At 30.4% G+C, this 23982-nt stretch overlaps 3 protein-coding genes and 1 long non-coding RNA gene across 5 annotated transcripts; 1 reads left to right on the forward strand and 3 right to left on the reverse strand.

The window, feature by feature from the left end:
• On the reverse strand, positions 1-3492 carry LOC149892050 (uncharacterized). The gene is made up of 2 exons (XM_090079260.1): positions 1663-3492; positions 1-1501 (listed from the first exon to the last, which is right to left on the reverse strand). Exons 1-2 carry the CDS (start codon positions 2309-2311, stop codon positions 285-287), a joined length of 1866 nt encoding a protein of 621 aa, XP_089935386.1. The 5' UTR covers positions 2312-3492; the 3' UTR covers positions 1-284.
• Positions 2540-7816, reverse strand: LOC149892051 (uncharacterized). Of its 2 annotated transcripts, XM_090079261.1 has the most exons (6): positions 5700-7509; positions 5287-5564; positions 4039-4158; positions 3742-3903; positions 2872-2906; positions 2540-2662 (listed from the first exon to the last, which is right to left on the reverse strand). In XM_090079261.1, the coding sequence occupies exons 3-6, from the start codon at positions 4114-4116 to the stop codon at positions 2548-2550; spliced, it is 390 nt and encodes a 129-aa protein (XP_089935387.1). In that variant the 5' UTR covers positions 4117-4158; positions 5287-5564; positions 5700-7509; the 3' UTR covers positions 2540-2547. The 2 variants fall into 2 exon arrangements, with proteins under 2 accessions (XP_089935387.1, XP_089935388.1); XM_090079262.1 differs by lacking the exons at positions 5287-5564; positions 5700-7509 and adding an exon at positions 7752-7816.
• Positions 7817-14740: 6924 nt separating this feature from the next.
• On the reverse strand, positions 14741-21040 carry LOC149892052 (small nuclear ribonucleoprotein E-like). Its single transcript, XM_090080280.1, has 6 exons — positions 19956-21040; positions 19085-19170; positions 18341-18503; positions 15314-15340; positions 15056-15197; positions 14741-14972 (listed from the first exon to the last, which is right to left on the reverse strand). Exons 3-6 carry the CDS (start codon positions 18377-18379, stop codon positions 14914-14916), a joined length of 267 nt encoding a protein of 88 aa, XP_089936406.1. The 5' UTR covers positions 18380-18503; positions 19085-19170; positions 19956-21040; the 3' UTR covers positions 14741-14913.
• Positions 21041-21146: 106 nt separating this feature from the next.
• LOC149892053 (uncharacterized) lies at positions 21147-23531 on the forward strand. The gene is made up of 2 exons (XR_016450209.1): positions 21147-22041; positions 22570-23531. It is a non-coding gene; the product is annotated as an uncharacterized LOC149892053 (long non-coding RNA).
• The last annotated feature ends 451 nt before the right edge of the window (positions 23532-23982 follow it).

The following is a 23982-nucleotide window of genomic DNA, read 5'->3' on the forward strand; positions in this document are numbered from 1 at the left end:
AAATAAGAGCAATGTTAAGTCTGACCATTTTAAATGGTTCCATTTCATACAAAAAAATTATGTGTAAAGTTTCATAAAAAAATATTAATATTTAGAGGTGGCTCAACGCCGTCAAAGTTTTCTCATATACGAATTTTTGATATCTGTGACAGAATTCAGCACATTTTGCCATCAGTTTCATACAGAAAATTAATTCTAACTACTAAAAACAGTTCTTAATTACAGAGACAAACACAGAAACAATAGAATACACAAAGTTACACATCTTCACTTAGTTGAACTAGTTAATTGTGAAGTAAGGTGGATTTTTTCACATTCGGAAAGTTTGCCCGGTTCTGTTCGATAACCTGCAGAGCATATTGCAGCTGTTCTTCGCTCTTAAATCGGCCAGACTTTGTTGCATCTTGGATCAAGGCAACTCCTCGTTCTGCATGGTCGTTTGTTACTGCCTGGGATTTCACGATTGCCTCTGCAACCTTGAAGTCATCTCTCCTGTTCCATGATTCAGGATCTTCGGCCAGGAATCCATCTGGCATGCCCAGAATAGAAAACAGGTTTCTGCTTCTTTTTGAGACAAAATCAGGAAGCGTCTTTTGTTGTACTGTCGCCAAGTCCACCACGACACGTTTCAAAGGTACTTCTTCTCCTTCCTGTTCTAATGATCTTTTAACAATTTCGCGTTTCGTAGTGAAATCCACTTCTGGATCGAAGAGGCTGAAAAGGATCAAATCTTCTGACAGGTACCAAAGATGGCCCGCAAGCTTGCGTGATGTTGCGGCACCAATATCTTGATCAGGGTAAGCCTGGAGTTGTTGAATAAGTTGTAGATCATTCCTAGCGGCTTTGTAAGCCAGAGGCGCCAAAAACCAGAACGTGATATAAACCTTTGCAAGAAATATGTTCACACGTAGGAGGCCACGAGACTCTCGCAAGGTCAGCTTAAACTGTGATCGAAACAGCAAAACCTTTATACTGTAAATGGCTTTCGCCATCCATCGAGCTTGATGCATTGACCCAGGCGCTCGAAAATTCTTCCAATCTGTAGGCTTTCTTCCTAAAAAGATGAGCATCAGTTTGAGCAGCTCGCGATAGTCATCTCGTGGCTGATGATCTTGCAGCTGCTGTTCACAGAAAACAATGATTACATGTTTGACTTCGGAGAGTTCAGCTGAGGCAACATCATCCGAAAAGGCATCTTCATAACTTTCCTGGTCAAAGGATGACCACTGTGCTTGAAATCGTTTGAAAACGAGTATTTCCGGAGCTTTACTGGGTCCCATACAGACACAAAAAGCAGCAGCCAATACCAGTTCCATGATGTGATGTCGACAACCAAAGTGCAGTAGAGGCCGCCCTAGTAGCTGTTCGAGAAGAACGCAAGCGCCAGACAGCCGACCGGTGTTGGAAGAGGTTGTATCGAAACACATACCATGGACAAAGTTTTCCAGCTCCCATTTTCGGATAGCATCATAGACTGCTTTGGCCTCGTCTTGTCCAGTGCCTAAAAAGTAATTTATAGTAGTCTTTATTAAAGTTTGTCTGACATGATTTCACATTCACATTTCATAATAATAAATGATTTCGAAATTTATAAAAACATTTAACTAAAATAAAAGTAGGCATATATATTATACCATTATATATTATACCATTATGTATTACCTGCAGGAATCTTTGGAATATCCAAAAGCTTTGTCTTCCCCATTGTTGTGACAAGAATGGGCAACCTATCCACCTTCTCTGTTCCAGTCAGATCTTGCATCAGCTTGCCATCCCAGTGTACTGTAAGAGCAGTATTTGGCTTGAAATGTTGAATGATTCCGGAGGCAATTTGCTGTCGGTGTTTCCGACGGAGTCGTTGGATGGTTGATCTATTCAAAGCGAGTGATTCAGCGTCTTGTCCAAGAGCCCTCGAAGCCTCAACGATGACCATCATAGCAGCCCTGTCGCTCATTTTATTTCTATCAAGCATAGATGCCAGCTGTGGTGAAACAACACTTTGGCGTCCTCGCTTTCGTGATGAAGAAGAAGGAGTAACAGTACTTGTGCTTAGAACTGGATCCTCATCTTCAGGTTCAGACTGACTTTCTTCTGAATCAGCGCTGCTGCTCTCCAACACAGCTTTATCTAGCAAGGTGTTTTTATCAAGTTGAGATCGATGTACTCTCTTTTGCAATATCTGCTTTCTCTCATTCTGCTTTTTTTGTTGTTGAAGCAGAACCTTATCGATTCCGCCCATGCAGCCAGGTCGTCCCTTTTTTCTTTGAGATTCCGGAAAGACCTTATCTTCTTGATTCTCAATTAGCTCCATGGCGTCAGCATGTGCAATGTCGAACAGTTCTTCTATTGCGGCTGAAAATGCGGTTTCATTTGTTTGTTGAGTCTCGGTCTTGCGGCTCTTGTTTTTCTTTAGACTTTTCCACTCGAAGAATAATTGCTCAAGCTTTTTGATGGAATCTTAATGATGCCTGGTTGGAATTTTAGCTCGAAACCAGAAATCTTCAACTTTCTCAATAGCGTGGGTTGCAGCCTTTCGAATATCCTCTTTCAAAACATTGTGGAGATGTAGAAAGTGACCAAGAACCTGCTTCCCTGATGGCAATTTACTACCTTCAATTCTTTCAGCAGGGCTAACAAGATAAATTTGTGAACGCAATGCCATCTGAAAATGCCAAACAGATTTATACTAATCATCATAATATTATAACATAATATTAAACTATGCAATTTTTGGCATAAACAAATTACAAAATTACACATGCCATTGACATGCCATGCAATAATACAAAACGAAATCTACAGTCATACAGACTCCCTCATATAATTATATATATAACATAATATATTTTATAATTAAATTGACATACTAACCTTTGCTGATTGCTAATATCTGTGATTATTGATAACTATTAAATAGAAATTTTATTTTGATTAATTAACAAACAACAGTAGAAGAAGAAATTTATATTACAAGATGGCTACAAAGAACTAGCACAAGATTTATTTAAATATTATATAAGATGCCCAATAGGTGCTAATATTAAATTATATTACATGTTTAGTTTTGTTTACTGAAAAAAATGACTGAAGAAAATTATGAATTAATAAAATTACTGAGGAAAATTATAAATTATTTATTTAGATATATTGAAGAACATTTTTTTATGCGTTATTACCTTTATATTTATTATAATTTTATATTTAATTATTTTTTAGATTAGTACATTATTGAAACATGATATCTAGTTCAAATTATTGATTGAAATATATTTATTCATTTAATATTCAAAATCATTTATTGAAAAGAACCTGAAATTTTTTTTCGCCGATTTTGGTATTCTCACAAAACTAAAGCTTAGTTGAGCCACCTCTAAATATTGTTCAATCCTGCTCATATTTGGCCTGAATTATTTTTTTATATATTGGAACTCATCTGAGGGGTCAGACAATGATATTTTAAAACTTCAAAAATAAGGGCCACCCTAATATATATATATATATATATATATATATATATATATATATATATATATATATATATATATATATATATATATATATATATATATATATATATATATATATATATATACTTCCAATAGTTTTATTAACTTAATACACTAACATTGAAAATTGCTTCTCCTACACTGTATAATACGATAAATTGTGTTGTTAGAGATTCTATGACAGTCTCTGAGAACATGAAAAAAAAACATTTGTGCCAATAAAATGAAGAAATACCATTATTTGGAAAAGTACTGAAATGCTTTTATTTCGCTTAGTGTAATGTTGCAAATCATCTTTAAGCCTAGTTTCTAAAAAATCTAATACAGCTCTTGGGACTCGATACTGCTCTCGAAAAACGTTGTCAGAAACATCTTCGTTAAAAAAGCGACCATTAGACTAAAATGATATTGAAAAACAAAACAAAAATATAATTTCTGCGCCTATTTAGTATGATTTCTGATTTTGTTTGATAAAAAATCATTTAAAAAATATATATATATAGTAATTTTAAGTAATGTTTTTAACACTAACCTCTCGAGGCAATCGGTGGCGAAGCTCATTTTCTGCAACTTCGAAATCTAAGTCTTCATCCGAAAAAATTAAATCCATGTTCCTGCTTTAATTTTACACAGTTTTTTTAAACACCAAATACTAGAATGTAAAAATATTCATAAAAATAGAATAGACAGCACAGCATACTTAATGACTAATAAAATTTATTAAGTAGGCCTACTAAATAAAAATTACAATAAAAATTACTATTATATTACTACTATATATTTCGGATAAAAAAAGTTCGTGAATTTTAGTGACGCATACGTTTTATGCTTTATAGCAATAGCCGAAAAAAATACAAACAGCGATAAATTCTTCGAGATTACGAACTTTTTTTCGTAAGTGAAAAGTTGCGTTTTTACGAAAGATTTTTTTTCTCGAAAAAAACTTCAAATTGTTTATAGCGTTTGCCCCAGCATTTAATCGATTATTCAGTTCCTTGTTTCGTTAACAATGCATGCATGAATTTAACATTCCATGCTTATTTATGTAGGTTTTCGATAGTTATTTTGGTTAAACAAATTTTTCATAGTGTTTGATTAAAGAAAAGTATAAATAGTCGACAAATATGCCATATAATACACAAATACGCAACATAATAAAATATGCCATAATGCACAAATACACAAATACAGAACAAAATAAAATGCTGTCTAAAAACTTAAAATGTCACTTGCAATAAAGATCAGAGAAAACAAAGAGGTTCTTCTTGGGAAGCTTAGTATGTTTTAATTAGCAAACTATTTAGATAAAAATATGTATTATTACATGTACGTATATATATATATATATATATATATATATATATATATATATATATATATATATATATATATATATATATATATATGATAAACTAATGTGAAGTAAACTACTAATAGTGCTAATGATATATAACAAGGGTAATAATAATGGCAATTTAATCATTATATTCAAAAACAGTAGCAACAGCAGAGATATATAAAATTAAAATTCAATATATAAAATTAACAATGATAAAATGATGTAATCTATAGTATATATAAATTTTTTATATATGTAATATATATACATATACATATATATACATATACATATAAAGAATATATCTACATATATATATATATATATATATATATATATATATATATATATATATATATATATATATATATATATATATATATATATATATATATATATATATATATACTTCCAATAGTTTTATTAACTTAATACACTAACATTGTAAATTGCTTCTCCTACACTGTGCATAATACGATAAATTGTGTTGGTAGAGATTCTATGACAGTCTCTGAGAACATGAAAAAAAACATTTGTGCCAATAAAATGAAGAAATACCATTATCTGGAAACGTACTGAAGTGGTTTTATTTCGCGTAGTATAATGTTACAAATCATCTTTAAGCCTAGTTTCTAAAAATCTAATAAAATTCTTAGGACTCGATACTGCTCTCGAAAAACGTTGTCAGAAACATCTTCGTTAAAAAAGCGACCATTAGACTAAAATGATATTGAAAAACAAAACAAAAATATAATTTCTGCGCCTATTTAGTATGATTTCTGATTTTATTCGATAAAAAATCAATAAAAAAACATCAAAGTTTAGTAATTTTAAGTGATGTTTTAAACACCAACCTCTCAAGGCAATCGGTGACGAAGCTCATATTCTGCAACTTCAAAATCTAAGTCTTCATCCGAAAAAATTAAATCCATGTACCTATTTTAATTTTACACAGTTTTTTTAAACACTAAATACTAGAATGTAAAAATATTTATAAAAATAGAATAGACAGCACAGCCTACTTAATAACTAATAAAGTTTATTAAGTAAGCCTACTAAACAAAAATTGCTATCAATGATGTATTACGGATAAAAAAGTCCGTGAATTTTAGTGACGTATACGTTTTATGCTTTATAGCAATAGCCGAAAAAAATACAAATACCGATATATTCTTCGAGTTTACGCATTTTTTTACGAAAAAATAATTTACTTAAGAAATTGCGTTTTTACGAAAGATTTTTTTTCTCGAAAAAAACTTCGAATTGTTTATAGCATTGGCCCCCGGATTGCAATCCGAAAAAATAATCCGAAAAAATTTTAACGAATTTTTTTCCGATACATTATTTTCGGATCAAATCAATACGTAAGTAATTTGAACCGTTTAGCATAGATAATTCGGTGGACAATCCGCAAACCGATAAACAGTAACGAATCGGGGTCTCTATCTGAAACCCGCTTAAGTGTGCGTATTGCAACCATAAACATATTATTTCGTAATTTCCGCCAATTTAAGCGTAAAAACCCGGTAAAAATAATTTGACCATGAATTTCTAACTTTTTTTAGACCAAACTGTATTTTCCATGATTTTGAATTTGACCATGATTTTCTAACTTTTTTTAGACCAAACTGTATTTTCACTTGAATTTCTCCACAAATATCATACACCAAGTTAGTCATTAAATGTTATTTGCAAAAAAAGACACTATTAAGTTTAGTGTCACTAACAGAGAAAGAAATTGCTTTGCCAATTACAAACACTTTTGTTTAGATTTCTTTATACTGCAGAAGAACACGCTAAATATGACTATAAAAACTAAGAACTTGATTCTAAAATAGTTTTACTACATTCTATTGAACTAATTTAGTCTAATGTCAAAAACAATCTCATCAAGTGGTATTAGCTTTTGACCCCCCATACTACTTTTGTTAGAACTTGACACCTTCTTTGAAGTCGCTTGTTTGATGTTGTCCCAAAAGTCCTTCATAGTTAAATAATACATTTTAAGTTTGTAACATTTTACAACATGGATGACATCTTATACTACGATATTGCATTACTGTAATATCTTGCACTATCTATACCAGGCATCATTTTCACCTTGGGCAATAGGTCACTTTTACTACATTAAAATATTGCATGTAGCAATACTTTTTATAAAGTAAAATTATCAAGGATACGATAACTACTGACTCTCTCTCTCTCTCCGACAAACTTACAATAAATGATTAAAAAGAGAATTAAACCTTTCAGGAGACAACAAATAATTCGGAATCGGAATGAGTTTTATAGTGGTGACCCCAGGACGGAAACAATTCATTTTTTCAAATTTTGAAAAACCATTTTTGAAAAAAAATTTCATAAAATATACGTATTGTGAGGGCGGTGGTTTTTCCTTTTATTTTATTTATTTTATTTTCTTAATGTTAAAGTTTCTCTTATATTTAAAGGAAATGGGTAAAGGGAAGGTTTGTGTTTGGTGTTGTTTGGATTAGGTATGTGGAGGTTGGGAACAAGGTTGATGGTATGGGGAGTATTTGGTTAAGAAAGGGGCAGGTTTGGGTTGTAGAAAGGTATATGGAGGTTGGGAGCAAGGTTGGGGTATTATTAAATGTTTTCTATGTTCGGTCCCTCAGGTGATATATTACGGCGCGGCTATGATAAGGTGCGCGGTTAGAGCATCAAACTTTTCAATAACAATATAGTAATAACAACAATAATATTAATATTCGAAATGCAAACAAAAGTACTTACTACTGGTTCTTCTTCTCTTACTTATTTTTCTTAATAAATATTCTCAAATATTCTCATCAATATATATTCTCTTAATATTAACTCATGCAAATATCAATAAATCAATACAGATAATAACGCTTATTTAAAGTTACTCAAATATCTTTTCTTACCAATTCTTCTCGTAAGTTTCTCTTTAAATCTCTTTAAAACTCTTTTCTCTTCTTGACTCTTACTTTGCCTTCCTCTCAACCCTCTTAAGGGTGCACAACCCCATAAATAAAAAAATCTTTAATTTTGATATTTAAATAATTTTTTCTATTTATTAAGTAAATTCATAATAAAATTAAGATTAAAAAAAAAAAAAATTAAAAAAAAAGAAAGGGTTGCCCTGTGGGCCAATTTTTAGGGGGCAAAAACTTAAAAATTGACCATTTTGTGGCAAAAATATTTCAAAATGCAGAAGGTCACATAGAATAAAATTTGGCATTTAACTAGCTTGATGTTAGAGGTATGCAATGAACCTCAAAAACTTAACAACTTACTTATCCCTTGGGGTCGTGCTTTATTTGTTTGAAGGATACAAAAAAAATGATATTTTTATCCCCCATAATGACCGAAAAATCGTTATATTTTATTTTTAACACATATATTCTTATAATTTTGAGGTTTATTGCACAACCTTGTACATAATAAACAATCTGTCAAAATATGAGAAGTTTTAATCAAACCGTTTTTGAAATATCTTTGCCACAGTCAGGCAAAGTTAGGAAAATGTGGAAATCTTAGAAAAAAAGGTTTAAAAAAAAAAATTATGTTAACTCTATTATTGATAATAACTATATTTATCTGGAGCCTTTTTATCTATTAAGTATTGCACTGTATTGTGCATAAGTATTGTGCCAACAATGCATAAGTATTGTGCCAACCAATTCCATTGATGGTGCAGATCCATGATGATTGTTTGTACAAGTATGGTCTGCTATAAAACTTGCATATTTCTCTACATTTGAATGTTTCCATATTCTGGCATTAATACAAGCCTGGCAATATTTACTCATTACCTCAATATCTAGTACTCGACCTGTGTCAATAGAAATTGCTGCAACAATACCGTTATTTGAACTAAATCCACGCCGCTGCCAAGTACCATCAACAGATACACCTGCATCACATAATATATCTGCTTGACTATCTAAATTGATTGACGATTGGATCTTGTTTTTTCAATGTTCCTATTTCTTTAACAGCTTGATGCATTATATTTTTGGCAACTTTTTTGATTACAACTTGATAATTAGAAGCAATATTATTGTAACTTTTTTCTGTCATAGGGTGAGGATGATTTAGTAATGTAAGAAATAGTTTCAAAGATTGATAACCTTTTCCTATTCTACGCATACTGTAAAACATTCTACTATTAATGTCAAAACTTTTTGTTTTTGATCTTTTTTTGGAAGTCCAGAACAATTTAAACCAACCACACATAGTACACTTCAATTCAAGTTCAAAAGCAATTCCTAATTTCTGATTTTGATTAAGCTTTACTGAATCATGTGAAAACTCTGAGCACAAAAGAATCTTAAAAGTTTCAACTAACAATTCCATATCAACTATTCGGTTGCCTGTAATGTTTTTTGAACAGCAGTTATCAACAACTTTAACCATTGAACCATTTAACTTTGGGCGCTAATTTACTTTTCTACCCCCCTATTTTTATTTTTGATTATGATAGAGAATTTTATCTTGATTCAGAATCGTATAAAAACATACACCTGAAAACCAAAGGAAAGTTCTCTAACTTGATGTTGAAGTGTCAAAAAAAATATACCAAAAACGCTAATATTCGCCATCTTTTTTTACAACACTACTAAATTAATAATTAATGCCGTAAACATGAAATTATTCATTAAAAAAAACTTTATAGCCCGGTTTTTATTTCGCTAAAACATTTTATGGAGAAATTTGTTATGTAATTTCTTTTTATTTTAGTATTTTTTTTTTAAAAAAAACTTCGAATTTCAATAACTTTTTTTCTTATTTTCAGATTATATAGATTTTTTTAAAAATATATTAATGATTTTAGATAAACAAATGTTACTATATACAAAAATATTATTCAAACGGGATATTCTCTACATAAATTCTGACAAATAATCGGGAATCACTTCTCGATTTGTGGGCCCAAACATAGCTTTAAATTTGGCTTTACTTCTTTGCCACATTGCCTCAACCCTGTTTGTTGTAACAATTGTTGCGGGATCAACAAAATGTAATGTTGAAAACCTTTCGCTGCTAAACCTCGGTATGCTGCCCACATATCGCTCCATATTTCAGTTCCAGGATGAATCCATTGTATGATGGTGGGTAGTAAGGTTGCAGCATCGCGGTGCGCTGCAGGAATGAGTAACCCTTCTTTAGTCGCTATATCGTACCAAAAATCCATTGATCTTCTACAATTCTACCTCGGTTGTATTTCCTTCTTGAAAAAAGTGATTCATCTATTTCCACTATTGAACCTGGTCCTCCTAATTGCACACGGTTATTAAGAAAATAAGTAACGGTAATGTCTCTACAAAATTGATTCCATTCATCAACAGTTTTATTGCTACCAATTTCTAAATCCTTTTGAATGTCTTCTACTGAAAGGCCACGTCTTTTTCCGGCGCTACGAGTCCAAATATAGGTAATACCTATTATTTGCATGCATCTCCAAATCTTTCCATCAACATTATAGCTATTTTGTTCGTTGCACTGGATGTTACATCGAGGACAGATCATATTGATAGCAAGTAAACCAAACTCCCTGCACCAACGGATACACTCGTTATTATTGTTTTTAAACCTGCGACCAATTTCCGGTAAATTAAAGCTATCAAACTCAATAATAGTAGGTCGACTAGATTCGCCATTTTAATTTTAAAACAGAAATAAAGAAAAATTTCTTATAGAGAGAGTCTTTTATAATTACATTTTGTTTTTTGCAAATTTTTTGCATCGGAATTTTCATGAATACTTTCTGAATTTTCATGAGAATTTTAATTACTTTTAAACACAGAAACCAGGCGGCATAATTAAATAGTGAAATTTTAAAGTGTTGTAAAAAAAGATGGCGAATATTAGCGTTTTTGGTATATTTTTTTTACACTTCAACATCAAATTAGAGAACATTCCTTTGGTTTTCAGGTGTTTGTTTTTATACGATTCTTAATCAGGATAAAATTCTCTATCATAGTCAAAAATAAAAATAGGGGGGTAGAAAAGTAAATTAGCGCCAAAAAGTAAATGTCTTTAAAAAATAATTTTAATCTATAAATATGAGAATTGCCTTTGATACTTTCTCTCCCCACGAGCCTCTGGGTGTATTATCCGACTTCATCAAGTAAAGGTTTCTTCTACAACTAGAGAAAACTACAGTTAGGTAATTATAAATTTCAAGGGAATACCCAGGATATATATACAACTTCCTCAGATCTTCTATTGTTGAATTTACAGGGTATAAAGATTTGGACCTCGCTCCAAAAAATTCCCAGCAGCAACAAAAGGCATTTCGTTCAAAGACAGCAATCGATGGGCTAACACCAGCCATTTTCATTTAACTTAAAATGAAGTAAATCCAAAAAATAACACGGGTGTCTTGTTTCAAATGACATGATTTTATAAAAAATATATAATTTTGAAGAAAATGAACATGAAATGCAATCTTTAGAAAAAGTTACTATAATTTTTTTTTCAGCTTTTTTTTGAAAATTGATTTTACAATATCTGATTCTTAAATAAATATTTGTAAAAGTTGTTTGTATCACATGATTGACACCCGTTTTTTTGGATTCTAGTATAAGACACGCTTTTCATGACTCTCAGTTGCTAAGTCGTCATTACGACGACTTTTTTTACTGGTTTTTCGTAACTTTTTTAAGCGTCTAACTAAGGCTTTTAATTATCATTTTTTGACATGTTAACACGCGATTTTGAATTGAAAAACATTTTTAATGATCAATATAAACTAATAATAAATTAATAACACTACCAGACATGAATTTTTATACAAGAGAATCTGTAACGAAAACATTTAGTACTTAATGAATGATGAAAGAAAAAGTATAGTTTTGATAGTCTAGGTGAAACATTTTTTTGTAAATTGAAAATTTTAAACAAAAATAGCAATCATGTAACTAATTGCTATTTTTGTTTGACGCACACGGCGCAATTTACCAGAAGGACAGCTAAAAGCATAATTTACCCTGACTTACCATCAGCGATAAAACCGAGAGCATATGATGAGGGAGAAGAGTCTCCTGTGTTTTCTTCTGATCTTCTCGATGTTCTTTTGATTGATGATGATGATGTGCCGAACATGAAGAAGAGCGGTAAAGATTATGATGATTGGCTGCCTAACGACGAGCCGAAGTCTATCAGCCAGAGACAGCTGGACTTGTTTGTTAGGAGACTTGGCCAGTCCAAACAGGATGCGTGTTTGGCTGGTTCAATGCTAAGAGAATTCGGTGTCCTTGCTAAGGAAACGAGAACGTCTGTTTATAAGACAAGAGACGCAGCTTACGTGCCATTTTTTAAGAGAAGTGAAGACAATAACTTTGTAATTTGTTGTGATATTCCTGGTTTGTTGATGAAGATGGGTATCTATACGCAAGTGGAGAATGACTGGTGGTTGTTCATCAATGGCAGCACAAGAAGTGTAAAGGTGGTCCTTTTGCATAATGAGAACGCATATCCAGCCATCCCGATTGCTTACTCAATTACAGCAAAAGAATCTTATGAAACTATGAAATCTATTTTGCAGCTTGTTTGTTATGACACATTTCAGTGGAGAGTTTACTCGGATCTGAAAGTTCTAGGTCTGCTGACAGGTATGCAAGGAGGTTACGTGAAATACACATGCTTCATATGTTTGCGGGATAGCCGCGCTAAACATGAGCATTACATCAGGAATGAGTGGCCAGCACGAGGCAATGCGACCCTTGGTGTTCACAAATTTCGCTATGAGCCACTTGTTCAGTCTGACAAAGTTATTATACCTCCATTGCACATAAAGCTTGGCCTGTTTAAGAACTTTTTTAAGGCAGTACACTCTGACTGCGAACAGATGAAAATCATAAAAGAGACCTTTCCAAAGCTGTCACTTGCAAAAGTTAAGGAAAGAGTATTCGTTGGACCGACAGGGGCGCGCCGATGAGAGAATGATAGCTGACTTCTGCTGGCTGAATTACAATCCTGTTTAGTTTGTCTTTTGTCAATTATACACTCAATTATACAATGTTTGGTAGTGTAATCAAGTTTTTAATTGAGCGACACGCATAAAACCTGGCGGTCTCTCTGGTTCACAGTGTTATGCAGTCCTAGGGGTATCTTACCAAATATATTTTATCGAGAACAAAACGATCGGCCGGTTTAGCAAATGATTAACTACCATTTGCTAATCTGGGCAATAGTTTGTAAATTAGATAAATTTATAGCACACAGTCACACGCAAACAGGCACAAACTTCACACCTGTAAAAATAGCCCTTTTTGTTGAAACAAGTATTTTACAAAGCAATTTCCTGTGACATTGTCACCATTTTTCAAAGTGGTAGATATACATTTGTAAATGTCCATGACAATTTAAGGGATTACGATGATGCATTCTTCTAATCTTGGCATTTAAAATATGCTAAACGTTTGTTTGTATATTTGTCTTTATATTACTTTTAAGACATAATTTGTGATATCTTTAACCTATTGAAAGTATTTGGTAAAGTGCGATGACACTTATGTTTGGTTCTAGCCGACCATGTGGTACGAAATTTTCAGCAAAGTTTTCTGCAATAGAACTTTATATTAACCCTTTAGCGCCCACCAGGGCTTAAAATTTTCAAAAAACTCCTAAAACTTCAAAAAGCAATTGTTTTAGGGCCTAGATTATGAATTAAAAAATAAAATTTTAAAATTTCACTAGCAAACCCAATTTTGTCATTGTAGCATATGTGATACATATAAATTCAGATAGCATTTTGTGATAGTTTCAAAAAGAGGAAACTCTCTTAAATACTTCTAAAACTTACATGTGTTATTAATTTAAAATAAAATAAACAAATAAGCTTTAATATTCGTAAAAAAACAGGAAAAAACTCTCTTTGAAAATACCTTGTCTGACAGCAATCATCCGATTTTTAAAAAGACAATTTTGATGTGTTTTTAAGTCTTGATTATCTAATTATATTAACCTAGCTAAATCAGATCAACAAAAATATGTTGTAAATATGCTACAAAAGGTGTTTTTGAGATCACTGTGTTGACAGGATGGCCATAAAAGGTTTCTGAAGTTATGTAGCAGATCTGCTACACGGGCGCTAAAGGGTTAAAAGAATATATCTTTTTAAGGAACATATCTGGAGTTTATCCGTAGAGATACATTCACTAAAAAACAATATTTTGGAACTTTTAAAATTAAATTCTAGATATGTGTAAATTTATGTTTTAGTACGTAAATATGCCTTTTTATAAGAAACTTCTAATATAAGTATTTTTAACAGCAGGATCAGCTGGAAAACACTGAACATCTTCACAACCGCTACCAATGAATAAAGATTATAAACTGTTTCCTCCTGAAGCATTTTTAAAGTTTCTTCTGGAAAGCTCATTCCAGTTGCCCGATCTGACATATTTACAAAAATAGATATATTTTAGATCCGTTAAACTGGAATGAGTGCGCATTGTTACAAATTAGCGCGACTATCAACTAGCGAACATCACGCAGAGATTAAGTGAGATTTAACTACAAAAGGAGGCTAATTCTAAATTTTTAAATCCCGTTCGAAGTTGAAGTTTGTTTTATTATCTTGTAATGTTCACAAAGAAATCAATCTTTCGGGGAACAAAAATTTGTTTTTTGGATTGTTCGCGCTTATATCTATTCGCAATTGTCAGCTGTTAGCAAGGCGACCCTCAAGCAAACCAAAAACAAATGGTAGTGAGCGTAGGAAGTTAAATGTTTAGATATTTGTCTTGAATGACTGTAGAGGATTAAATACTGCTATTTCCAAATAGAATTGTTCTTAGAACTTCTTTTACAACTTAATCTTAACTGACCTTTGAGAACTTCAGATTTTAAAAGAACACATTTAAAAGATAAACGAAATAGGCTGCCAAGATTAAAACTAATATGAAAAACCCGATTGAAAGTTTATAAACAAATGTCATGTAACTAGGTAGTTTGAGTCGTTTTAATAACAACTTTTTATAATTATACTGTTTAAGGTTTTTTTTAAAATCAAAGTTGTTCCCAAACTCTTGTTAGAATCTTCAGATTAAACATAGATTTTAAAAACAAGGTACTTCAACCTGTTGCAACATTTTGAATTAAGGTTATATTATCTCCTTTAAGAAGAATACGCCCTAAAAACCAAAACAGGTATTGTAACACATACCAATGTAATATTTAAGAGAAAATTATTAGAAGATTTTAGTCATATACTTACCAAGTTGCTTCTTGGTTTTGTTTTTTATGTGGACTTCCTGTGCATCATCTAACACCAAATTCATATATTCATCAAAACCTATGATATGACCTTCAATTCTTAGATTATTTTGTTCATAAAGCCATATTTGAATTCGAGCTCGCTAAAAATAAAGAATTTCTATGTAGGAGTAATAATGCAGTTTTCACCCATTAAACAATTAATTTAAAAAAGTATCACATTAGACATGAGAACTATTTATTAGAAAATTTTACTTACATTTTGTAAATACCTAAATATGAGATTCTAATAAATGTTAAGGGAATTATATTAACAATGCACAATAAAAGTTAAAACTTATTGTATTTTAAAGACTGAGTTTTCATCAAAAGTTAAATGGCAATCACCATATACTTCAAATAACACTTTATGCCAACATCTTGATGGTATTCTTATCTCTGTAGTTATGCTGAAATCCACAAATATTAAAAAAATCTGTAAATCATTTTTATGAAACACATAAAAAATAATGCTAGAGCTTTAGGGTTTGGTAAATCCTTTAATATTTCCAAACTAATTGTTTGTGGATTGATGAGTTTTTTTTCATAACTACATAGATAAATTTAAATATTTTGCTATAGATACTTGGACACCATCTAATTAGAATATCCTCTTAATTCAAAAGTTGTAGATGACAGATTTGGAAAAAACAATAGCTATTCAAATATTAAAAAGAAACTGAATCTAAAACTAATTGTTTGTAAAATGAATAATCAAAAACTAATTCAACTTTGAAGAAATATTTACAGCTAAAATCTATTTACTAAATTTACTATGATTTATTAGAATAAAGTTAGTTTTAATCAATTGTAAGTTACATTAATTCAAAAAGTACATTTTGGTAATAGTAATAAAATTAGTAATAATAATTACTACTATTATCATATTATTATTACTATCATTATTATATTATTGATTTCATATAACTATTGCTACTATTATTATTATTATTATTATTATTATTATTATTATTATTATTATTATTATTATTATTATTATTATTACTATTATTATTATTCCCATCATTATCATTGCAAATAAATACATAAATAAAGTACACACATATATATATACATGCATACATATGTATATATACATACATATACTTATATAAATACATATGTACATTTATACAGCAGTGGCCAAAAGTTAAAGACCACTCATTTTTTAGTTGGTTTCTTAATCTTTAAATTAAAATTAAGAAAATTCTAATTGACATATTAATTTTTTTTTTTTAATATCTTGTTAATTAAAACATACGGATTAAAGTGGTGTAATTTTTTAAATCTAATTCTAATTAAATAGCGTTAAATTTATTAAAAAACTGATGAGTACTTATAAATCTTCTTTAAATAAATTGGACAAAATTTAACGACCACTTTCAAATCTTTAATTTTCACTTATTAAAAATAATAATCCATTATTTTTTTTAACTGTCTTAATTGCTTATTACGTTGGCTATAAAATAAAATATTGAAACCTGAGTTTCGATATCAAATAAACATTTATTTTTTGAATTGCAATAAGGATATAAAAATATTGCAAAAATGTGTGTAAAGATCAAAGAAAAAGACAGATACGTGGCTCTTGTATTAAAAGAAGAAGGCTATAGCATCAGACAAATAGCAGAAAAGCTCGGAAGGTCTCACCCTTGCATTATTAACATAATTCAACGATACAAAGAGACCCGGTCAATTAATGATCGTCATAGGACTGGATGCAATAGAATTTCAAATGACCGTGATGTTCGCTTGTTAGTGGATTAATGAAAGAAAACAGACAAGCATCATCTACAGACTTGTCTACGAAATGGACACTGTCATATGGTTTGAAAGCAAGCCCTAGAACTGTGCAAAGGGTCCTCCACAATTTAAATTATTTATGGCGTGCTGCTGCAAAAAAACCACGCTTAAATAAAAAACAAAAATTTGCCAGGAAAGAGTGGTGCAAACTACATAAAAATTGGTCAACAAATCAGTGGAGCAGTGTGGTCTTTAGTGATGAAATGAACGTTGAGGTAGACAACAGAAAAGGTCGCGTAATGTTGTGTAGACTTCCAAGCGAACGGTTCGATGAATCATGCATTTTGAAACGAACAAAACAAGGCAGTGGTTCAATAGGCATTTGGGCCTGTATGAGTGCCTGTGGAGTTGGCATTTTTCATTTATTCGATGGTAGACTCAACAAAGAAAGGTAAATCGAAATTTTGGAAAACTCGCTTTTTCCTAGCATTGATTTATGGCAGTTGCAAGTTGGATTTATTTTCCAGCAAGATAATGCATCCTGTCATAAAGCACATGTTGTTAGCGATTGGTTCAATTCTAATAAAATTCAAGTGCTTCCATGGCCTGCCAATAGACCAGACTTGAATCCAATAGAGAATTTATGGTCATGGCTTGATCAAAAGCTTGGTAAAGAACAACTTTACAATTTGGAAGATTTGAAATCTTCTATCTCTCATCATTTGAAAAATGTGCCTGATGAAGTAATCAAAACTTTAATGAATTCAATGCCAGAGCGAGTACAAGAGTGCTTGAAAACAAATGGAGGAACAACACGTTTCTAAATTATTTTTTTATTGCTTTTTGAAATATTTTTGAAACTGGTCTTAAAATTTTGTCCAATTTTTTTTCCCATTTATATTTTTTACTAGTCAGTTTTTTAATTTTTTAACATTATTTTGTAAAAAAATTATAAATTCTTTTATAATAAAAATAAAATACAATAAAAATTCTTTCTAAAAATGTTTTTCTTTTTTTGATACCTTTTTCCAAAATAAAATTATACTAAGGTTAAAAATAAATTTTGAAAAAAAAAGAGTGGTCTTTAATTTTTGGCCACTGCTGTATACATACATACTTATGTATTTATGTATGTATGTATGTATGTATGTATGTATGTATGTATGTATGTATGTATGTACGTACGTACGTACGTACGTACGTACGTACGTACGTACGTACGTACGTACGTACGTATGTGTGTGTATGTATAAAGTAGAAGTAAAAGTAATAAAAGCATTAACAAGCATTAAAATATTTTATGCTATTTACATGTTAATTAATTTTTTGATTAGTTGATTTTGTGACATATACCATACCTATACATATTATTTATAAGTATTAAAACAAATTTTAGACCAAATTTAGCTGTAAGACAGTAAGATAATTCTGTGTCAAATATACCACGAGGTTATTTATGTCTTTGAATAAAACCTGAACTGTGCCTTAAAATTGAAAAAGATACAATAGGTTGAACCATCACTTTCTGTACTTTTTTAGACATGTTTAAGTCTATTAGAAATAGAGCCCAAATGTAATTCCAGATGATTTTTCCTTCGAGTACCTCACTAGGCGTAATGTTTCACAGACCTTTTATGGTGTAGTGGGCTGGCGGGAATAGTCCTAACCTTTATGTAAATTTTCAGGACCAGATGTTATAAAATACAGCTTACAGTGACTCAAAACAGCAAAAAAATGGTAATAAACCCCTCACAACTTTTCTATAAATTAAGTGACCTATTTTAAATAATATTAAATTTCAATAATTTTTTATTTCAAAAGTATAAATAATTGTTTCATAAAACTTTTATCTTTTGTTTTATAATTAAAAGAAGTAAAAAAATTTGATATTATTTTCAAAGAAATCTGAAAAAAGTGAGAATTTTATTTAACTAAAATAGAGTATTTTTAATTTAAATAAAAGTGTATATTTATTTTGAAGATAACCTTTTGGCTCTATATATTTCAAATTTACTAAAAAGAAAAAAAAAGTCTGATTTTTTTGTTTAAATTTAATGACTTTTCTAAAAAAAGGTTGCAAGTAATTATATTTTTTGGATATATATTAGCTAAAAAAAAGTTTCACCAAGTACCAAAAATATATACATTTTTTCTAGTTAATTAACATTTCTAATTTTAAATTATAAAGGGATTACTGCGGTATTGGAAGTTATTAAAGAAATAGAAATGTTGATAAACACTTAAAAACCTTGTTTTCCGCCATTTTTGAAAGTATTCATTATTTGATAAGTACAACATGTTTGAAAAAGTTTAACTGAACAACTTTAGTATTTCCTGTAATATAAAGTTAGCTAAGTATTATTACAGGATGTAACAATTTGACAATTTTTAAAGCCATTACAGAATAAAATTTTAAACAGTGTAAAGTAAAAAAAATATGTAATGTAATTTAAAATGTTTCTGATATATTAGTTTTATTACATTGATCCCGCCTTAAAAAAACTTCAGGGTCCCTTAAGGAGTTGCCCTAGAGCGGTCAAAAAAAAACCCATGCTTTACTACTCATCCTGTATAATTAGTAAAGCGTGGTTTTTTTTTAATCTATTAATATTCAATAGTTTAACACAGTTTATATTGTGAGGGTGGCGTTTTTTATTATTATTATTATTATTATTATTATTATTATTATTATTATTATTATTATTATTATTATTATTATTATTATTATTATTATTATTATTATTATTATTATTATTATTATTATTATTATTATTATTATTATTATTATTATTATTATTATTATTATTATTATTATGTTTATTCTGTTTTCTTTTGCAGTAAAGGGGAAGGGGAAGTTTGGGTTTGGTGTTATGTTTGGATTAGGTATATGGAGTTTGGGAACGAGGTTAGTGGTCTGGGGAGTATTTGGTTAGGAAAGGGCTAGGTTTGGGAATAGTTTGGTTAAGAATGGGCAAGGTTTAATCTAAAAGGCTAAACTTATAATCGCCGTCCTCAGTATATTCTGTAATATAATAAAACTCAACAAATGTTCTATTAATGTGTAATGGTAGCACTCTTACTCTTATAACTTTTATATAATACAAATAATATTCTCTTACGCTTCTTGCAGTGTTCAATACTTTTTATTTCAATTACTCCTCTTTTATATCTTCTTTTATTACAAATATCTCTTCTTTAATTAAATCTTCTGGTTATTCTCCAACAATCAATATTAAAATCTTCTTTTCTTCTTTTATTCAACTGCTTATTAAACTGTTTATTCATCAAAATACTCTTCTTACCACAAAATTCTTTTTCTTCTTTAAAAATCCTCTTTAAATCTCTTAAAACTCTTTTCTCATAAAAATCTTCTTTTAAATCTTTTTAAAACTCTTTCTCTTAAAATTCTATTTTAAATCTCTTCTTCAAAAACTCTTTCTCTTCTCCCAAAAACTTCACTTAAAAACTCTAATTCTTCTTCTCTTAACTCTCTCTCCACTTAACTGTCAGGTTCTTTCTTTTTTGAGCTTTTATAGTTTTTGCTTGTTTTCCTGTTGCGATATCTTTTCATTTATTTATATGGCAGGTTTATGAGTCTTCGTGTTTACGTCTTTTCTCAGTTGTTTTTAACTTTTCTTCTTTCCGTTTTATCGTCTACTTACGTGATAGATCGGTGAATCATCGTGTATAAGTCTTTTCTGATCGTTGTTTTTAACTTTTCTAATTGTCGCTTTATCGTTTACGAGTCTCCACGTTTACGTCTTTTCTCAGTTGTTGTTTTTTAACTTAATTCTTTTTTGCTTTATCATTTATTTATGTGAATAGTGGACGAGTCATCTTGTATGTGTCTTTTCCGATCGTTGTTTTTAGCTTTTCTTATTATCGCTTTATTATTTACGCGTCTTCGTGTTTACGTTTTTCCACAGTTGTATTTAACTTTTCTTCTAACGCTTTATCACTTATTCATGTGAAGAGTTGGTGAATCATCTTGTGTATGTTTTTCTATCAATCGTCGTTTTTATTTTAGTTTTCCCTCCTCACAATATAATAATATTTATATGAATCATCATTACATGATATCTTTATTTATAAAAGTTATTTCTAAGTATTTTGCTTTTTCTGTCGAGGATCTTCGTTTTCACTGTTGTCTTCGTTTTCACTGTCGTCATCATTTCCTTCATAGTCGTCGTCTTCCTCAATCAACACTTCAAGTGTCTTTTTTTTACAGCGCTGCAGACGACCACCTAAGCGATTCTGGCGTTATTAAAAAATCGTGCCACTTTCAATTCTATCTTTTTAGACGTGGTGCCAGGGAAAATGTGAACAGTTGAAACTATAAACATTTAAATAAATACTTATTAAAAAAGAGAAAAAATATGTAAATAAATAGTTATTTAGATCTATAATTATATAAATAATTAATATAGTTATACCTAAATATATGGGTTCACATGTATTAGAGATTCACATGTATTAGAGATTGTATTGTTTGATATAGTCGCATTGACAATATAATTTAATATGTATTTGCATACATTGGTCAAGACTGAGCAGCCTCAGGGAAGAAATAGCAAAAGCCTCATGATTAGGAGTAGTAAAAATATTTTCGGACAGATGTCCAGAGTCAATTGAAGACTCACGTAGATGAAGAAAATCAAGACACAAGCCGATGAAAAAGTTTCTAAGTACACACGTTGCACACACATCAGACCGCTAAACAGTCCTTATTTACATAGAATTACTTAATAATTCTGAGTCATATATGAGCCCATGAGATGCATAGTGGTATAAGTCACTTTTTTCAATATTTTGAGTTATTGCTACCAATGGTTAGCATTTTGTTTATTCTATTACATGGTAGAGTGGTATAAGTCTAATGAAATCGATAATGATGCCGGAACTGTTTTTTGTTATGCTCCTCACTAAACAGCTGTTTTTATTCACAGCCATAGTGATATTAGTCAGACTTATACCACAATTGCAACCAGCAACTTGACTTTTACCACTTTGCCATTTCCTAATCTGGCTGTAAACAAGATTGATATGGTTCTGGAATATATGTATGATGTTATGATTTTTGCGTAAGCTACAGGATATTGAGTTTTCTTTTTTAAAAATGAATTCAAGTGGTAATTAACCATCTAATGAGCCATCCATAATGGAAGATTCAGGATTTGAATATGTTCCTTCAGATTTTGGAAGAAAGTAAGTTTACTTTTTGAGGTTTTGTTTTGGATAATAATTGTTTGTCATAAACATAGACAAGAAACTTGTATTAATCAAAACTTAAATTCATTTTTCTTATTTCACTTAACTTATTTCAGTTTTAAACAGTCATGATAAAAACAGATTAAGGATTGCATACTAAACTACAGGCCTAAGAGTGGGAATACTATGAATGCATGTTACATTTAGTTACATTGTTTTGTTGTTAATAACTTACTGGTTTACTTGCTAGATCCTTTGAAACACTATTCATTTGAAAAATTATACTAGCTTAGCTCTTATCAGTTAAAACGCCAGTTGTAACTGAAAGCACCTTCTGTTAAATTATTTGAACTTGAGGGAAATTTATGAAATCTTATACTAGACATTACACCAGTATAACTTTTTAAGCTTTATGTATTGAGTTCATGGCACCATTACACTATGCAATATACAATAATAGTTGGCATAATATGTCTGATGGTTTGCATTTAAGTTGTCAGTACAATAATTTTTTTTTGTTTTCAGAATACCAGAGAATGATGATCAAAACAGATGGAGACACTCAGATGGAGGCGGACCTTCCACTTCAACAGCTGGTGTAGATGACACTCAACTTCTGACTTCAACTTCTGACTCAACAAGGAAAAAAAGACCAGAAAAGATATCTTGTAAAAGAATCAAGGGAGAACCTTGTTGAGTGAAAAAAAAAAGGCTAAAAAACTTAGGTGAGCAGTACAACAGCATAAAAGGTAAGACAGTTAAAAAAAAAGTATTTGAAAACATCCCTTGCAATTGCAAAATAAAAAGCAATGAGAAAATTAAAGAAGATTTAAGGAAGAAATTATTTGAAAATTTTTATAAGACAGGCTCCTACAGCACACAGAGTGCCTTTTTTCTTGGTCTTTGTCACCAGAGTAAGCCCTCCACACATCGTCCACGAAAGGGTGTATGACAAAGAAAACAATCAGTAAAGTACTTCTTAAAGTTTAAAGAACATGATGAAGCAGTAGCACAGAAATTTTGCAAGCAATTCTTTTTGAAAACTTTTGAAGTATCAAATGATCTTTTACAGCGGTTGCTAGAGAAGGAAGTACAGGGGATTGAACCTGGAAGCCAAAAGAGAGGACGTAATACTCCAACTAATAAAACTAGGAAAGATGCAGTGAAACTTGAATGTGATCATATCTCAAGTTTTCCAAGTGTACAATCTCACTACACACGACAGCATAACTCCAATAGAAAATACCTTTCACCAGAATTAAACATAAGGGCAATGTTTAGTTTACACTTGGAACACTGTAAAGTTATTGCCATAGATAACCCAGTGACTGAGTCTATGTATCGTAAATTATTTAACGCACAGTTCAACCTGCAGTTTAAACATCCACACAAATACACCTGTAAAAAATGTAATTTGTATAAAAATTTATAGTTAAATTGAACCAGATAAAAAAAGAGAGATTGAAATTGAACATGAAGTTCATTTAAGAAAGGCTGAAGCTGCATGGAATGCTTTAAAAAATCTTTGGGAAAAATGCAATGAAAACTCAAATGTCTATGGACTATCTTTTGATCTCAGCTGAAACTTTTGAAATCAGCTGTGGCTTTCATGCACTATTTACAATAGTGAATCCAAATCCGGATTTCGGAATTTCGGAATTCCGAAATTCCGTCATATTTTGAATTTTTAAAAATCCGGAATTCAAAAACGAAAATTCCGGATTTTTCGAATTTAGAAGTTCGATTATTTAATTCTTATTTTATTTTTGAAGTTATTTAGAACTGTTTTTATAAAAATTTCAAAAAAAACTTTTGTTTTGTTTTTATATTATGTATTTCTTCCGTTCTAAAAATTTTAATTTTTATTACTAAAAACGTTTTTCAACAACAAAGTTGTCATCCTCAGTAGTATAATACAACAGTTTTTAGTAATAAAAA

Source organism: Hydra viridissima, unplaced genomic scaffold (assembly GCF_058129835.1).
Source record: "Hydra viridissima isolate aposymbiotic clone 2 unplaced genomic scaffold, HvirCarnegie_v1 scaffold_2, whole genome shotgun sequence".
NCBI classification, from domain to species: domain Eukaryota; kingdom Metazoa; phylum Cnidaria; class Hydrozoa; order Anthoathecata; family Hydridae; genus Hydra; species Hydra viridissima.

What these genes read in the sequence shown, in the direction of transcription:
- LOC149892050 (XM_090079260.1), bottom strand. Translation starts at nt 2,311, where the DNA reads ATGGAGCTAATTGAGAATCAAGAAGATAAGGTCTTTCCGGAATCTCAA. An exon ending in TATTCCAAAGATTCCTGCAG is followed by an intron (nt 1,502 to 1,662) that starts GTAATACATAAT and finishes ATTACTTTTTAG; the next exon opens with GCACTGGACAAGACGAGGCC.
- LOC149892051 (XM_090079262.1), bottom strand. Translation starts at nt 4,116, where the DNA reads ATGGATTTAATTTTTTCGGATGAAGACTTAGATTTCGAAGTTGCAGAA. An exon ending in GCCACCGATTGCCTCGAGAG is followed by an intron (nt 3,904 to 4,038) that starts GTTAGTGTTAAA and finishes ATATCATTTTAG; the next exon opens with TCTAATGGTCGCTTTTTTAA. An exon ending in CAGTACTTTTCCAAATAATG is followed by an intron (nt 2,907 to 3,741) that starts GTATTTCTTCAT and finishes TCTATTTAATAG; the next exon opens with TTATCAATAATCACAGATAT.
- LOC149892052 (XM_090080280.1), bottom strand. Translation starts at nt 18,379, where the DNA reads ATGTCTAAAAAAGTACAGAAAGTGATGGTTCAACCTATT. An exon ending in AAGTGATGGTTCAACCTATT is followed by an intron (nt 15,341 to 18,340) that starts GTATCTTTTTCA and finishes AACATTTATTAG; the next exon opens with AATCTCATATTTAGGTATTT. An exon ending in CAAAACCAAGAAGCAACTTG is followed by an intron (nt 14,973 to 15,055) that starts GTAAGTATATGA and finishes TTTGGTTTTTAG; the next exon opens with GGCGTATTCTTCTTAAAGGA.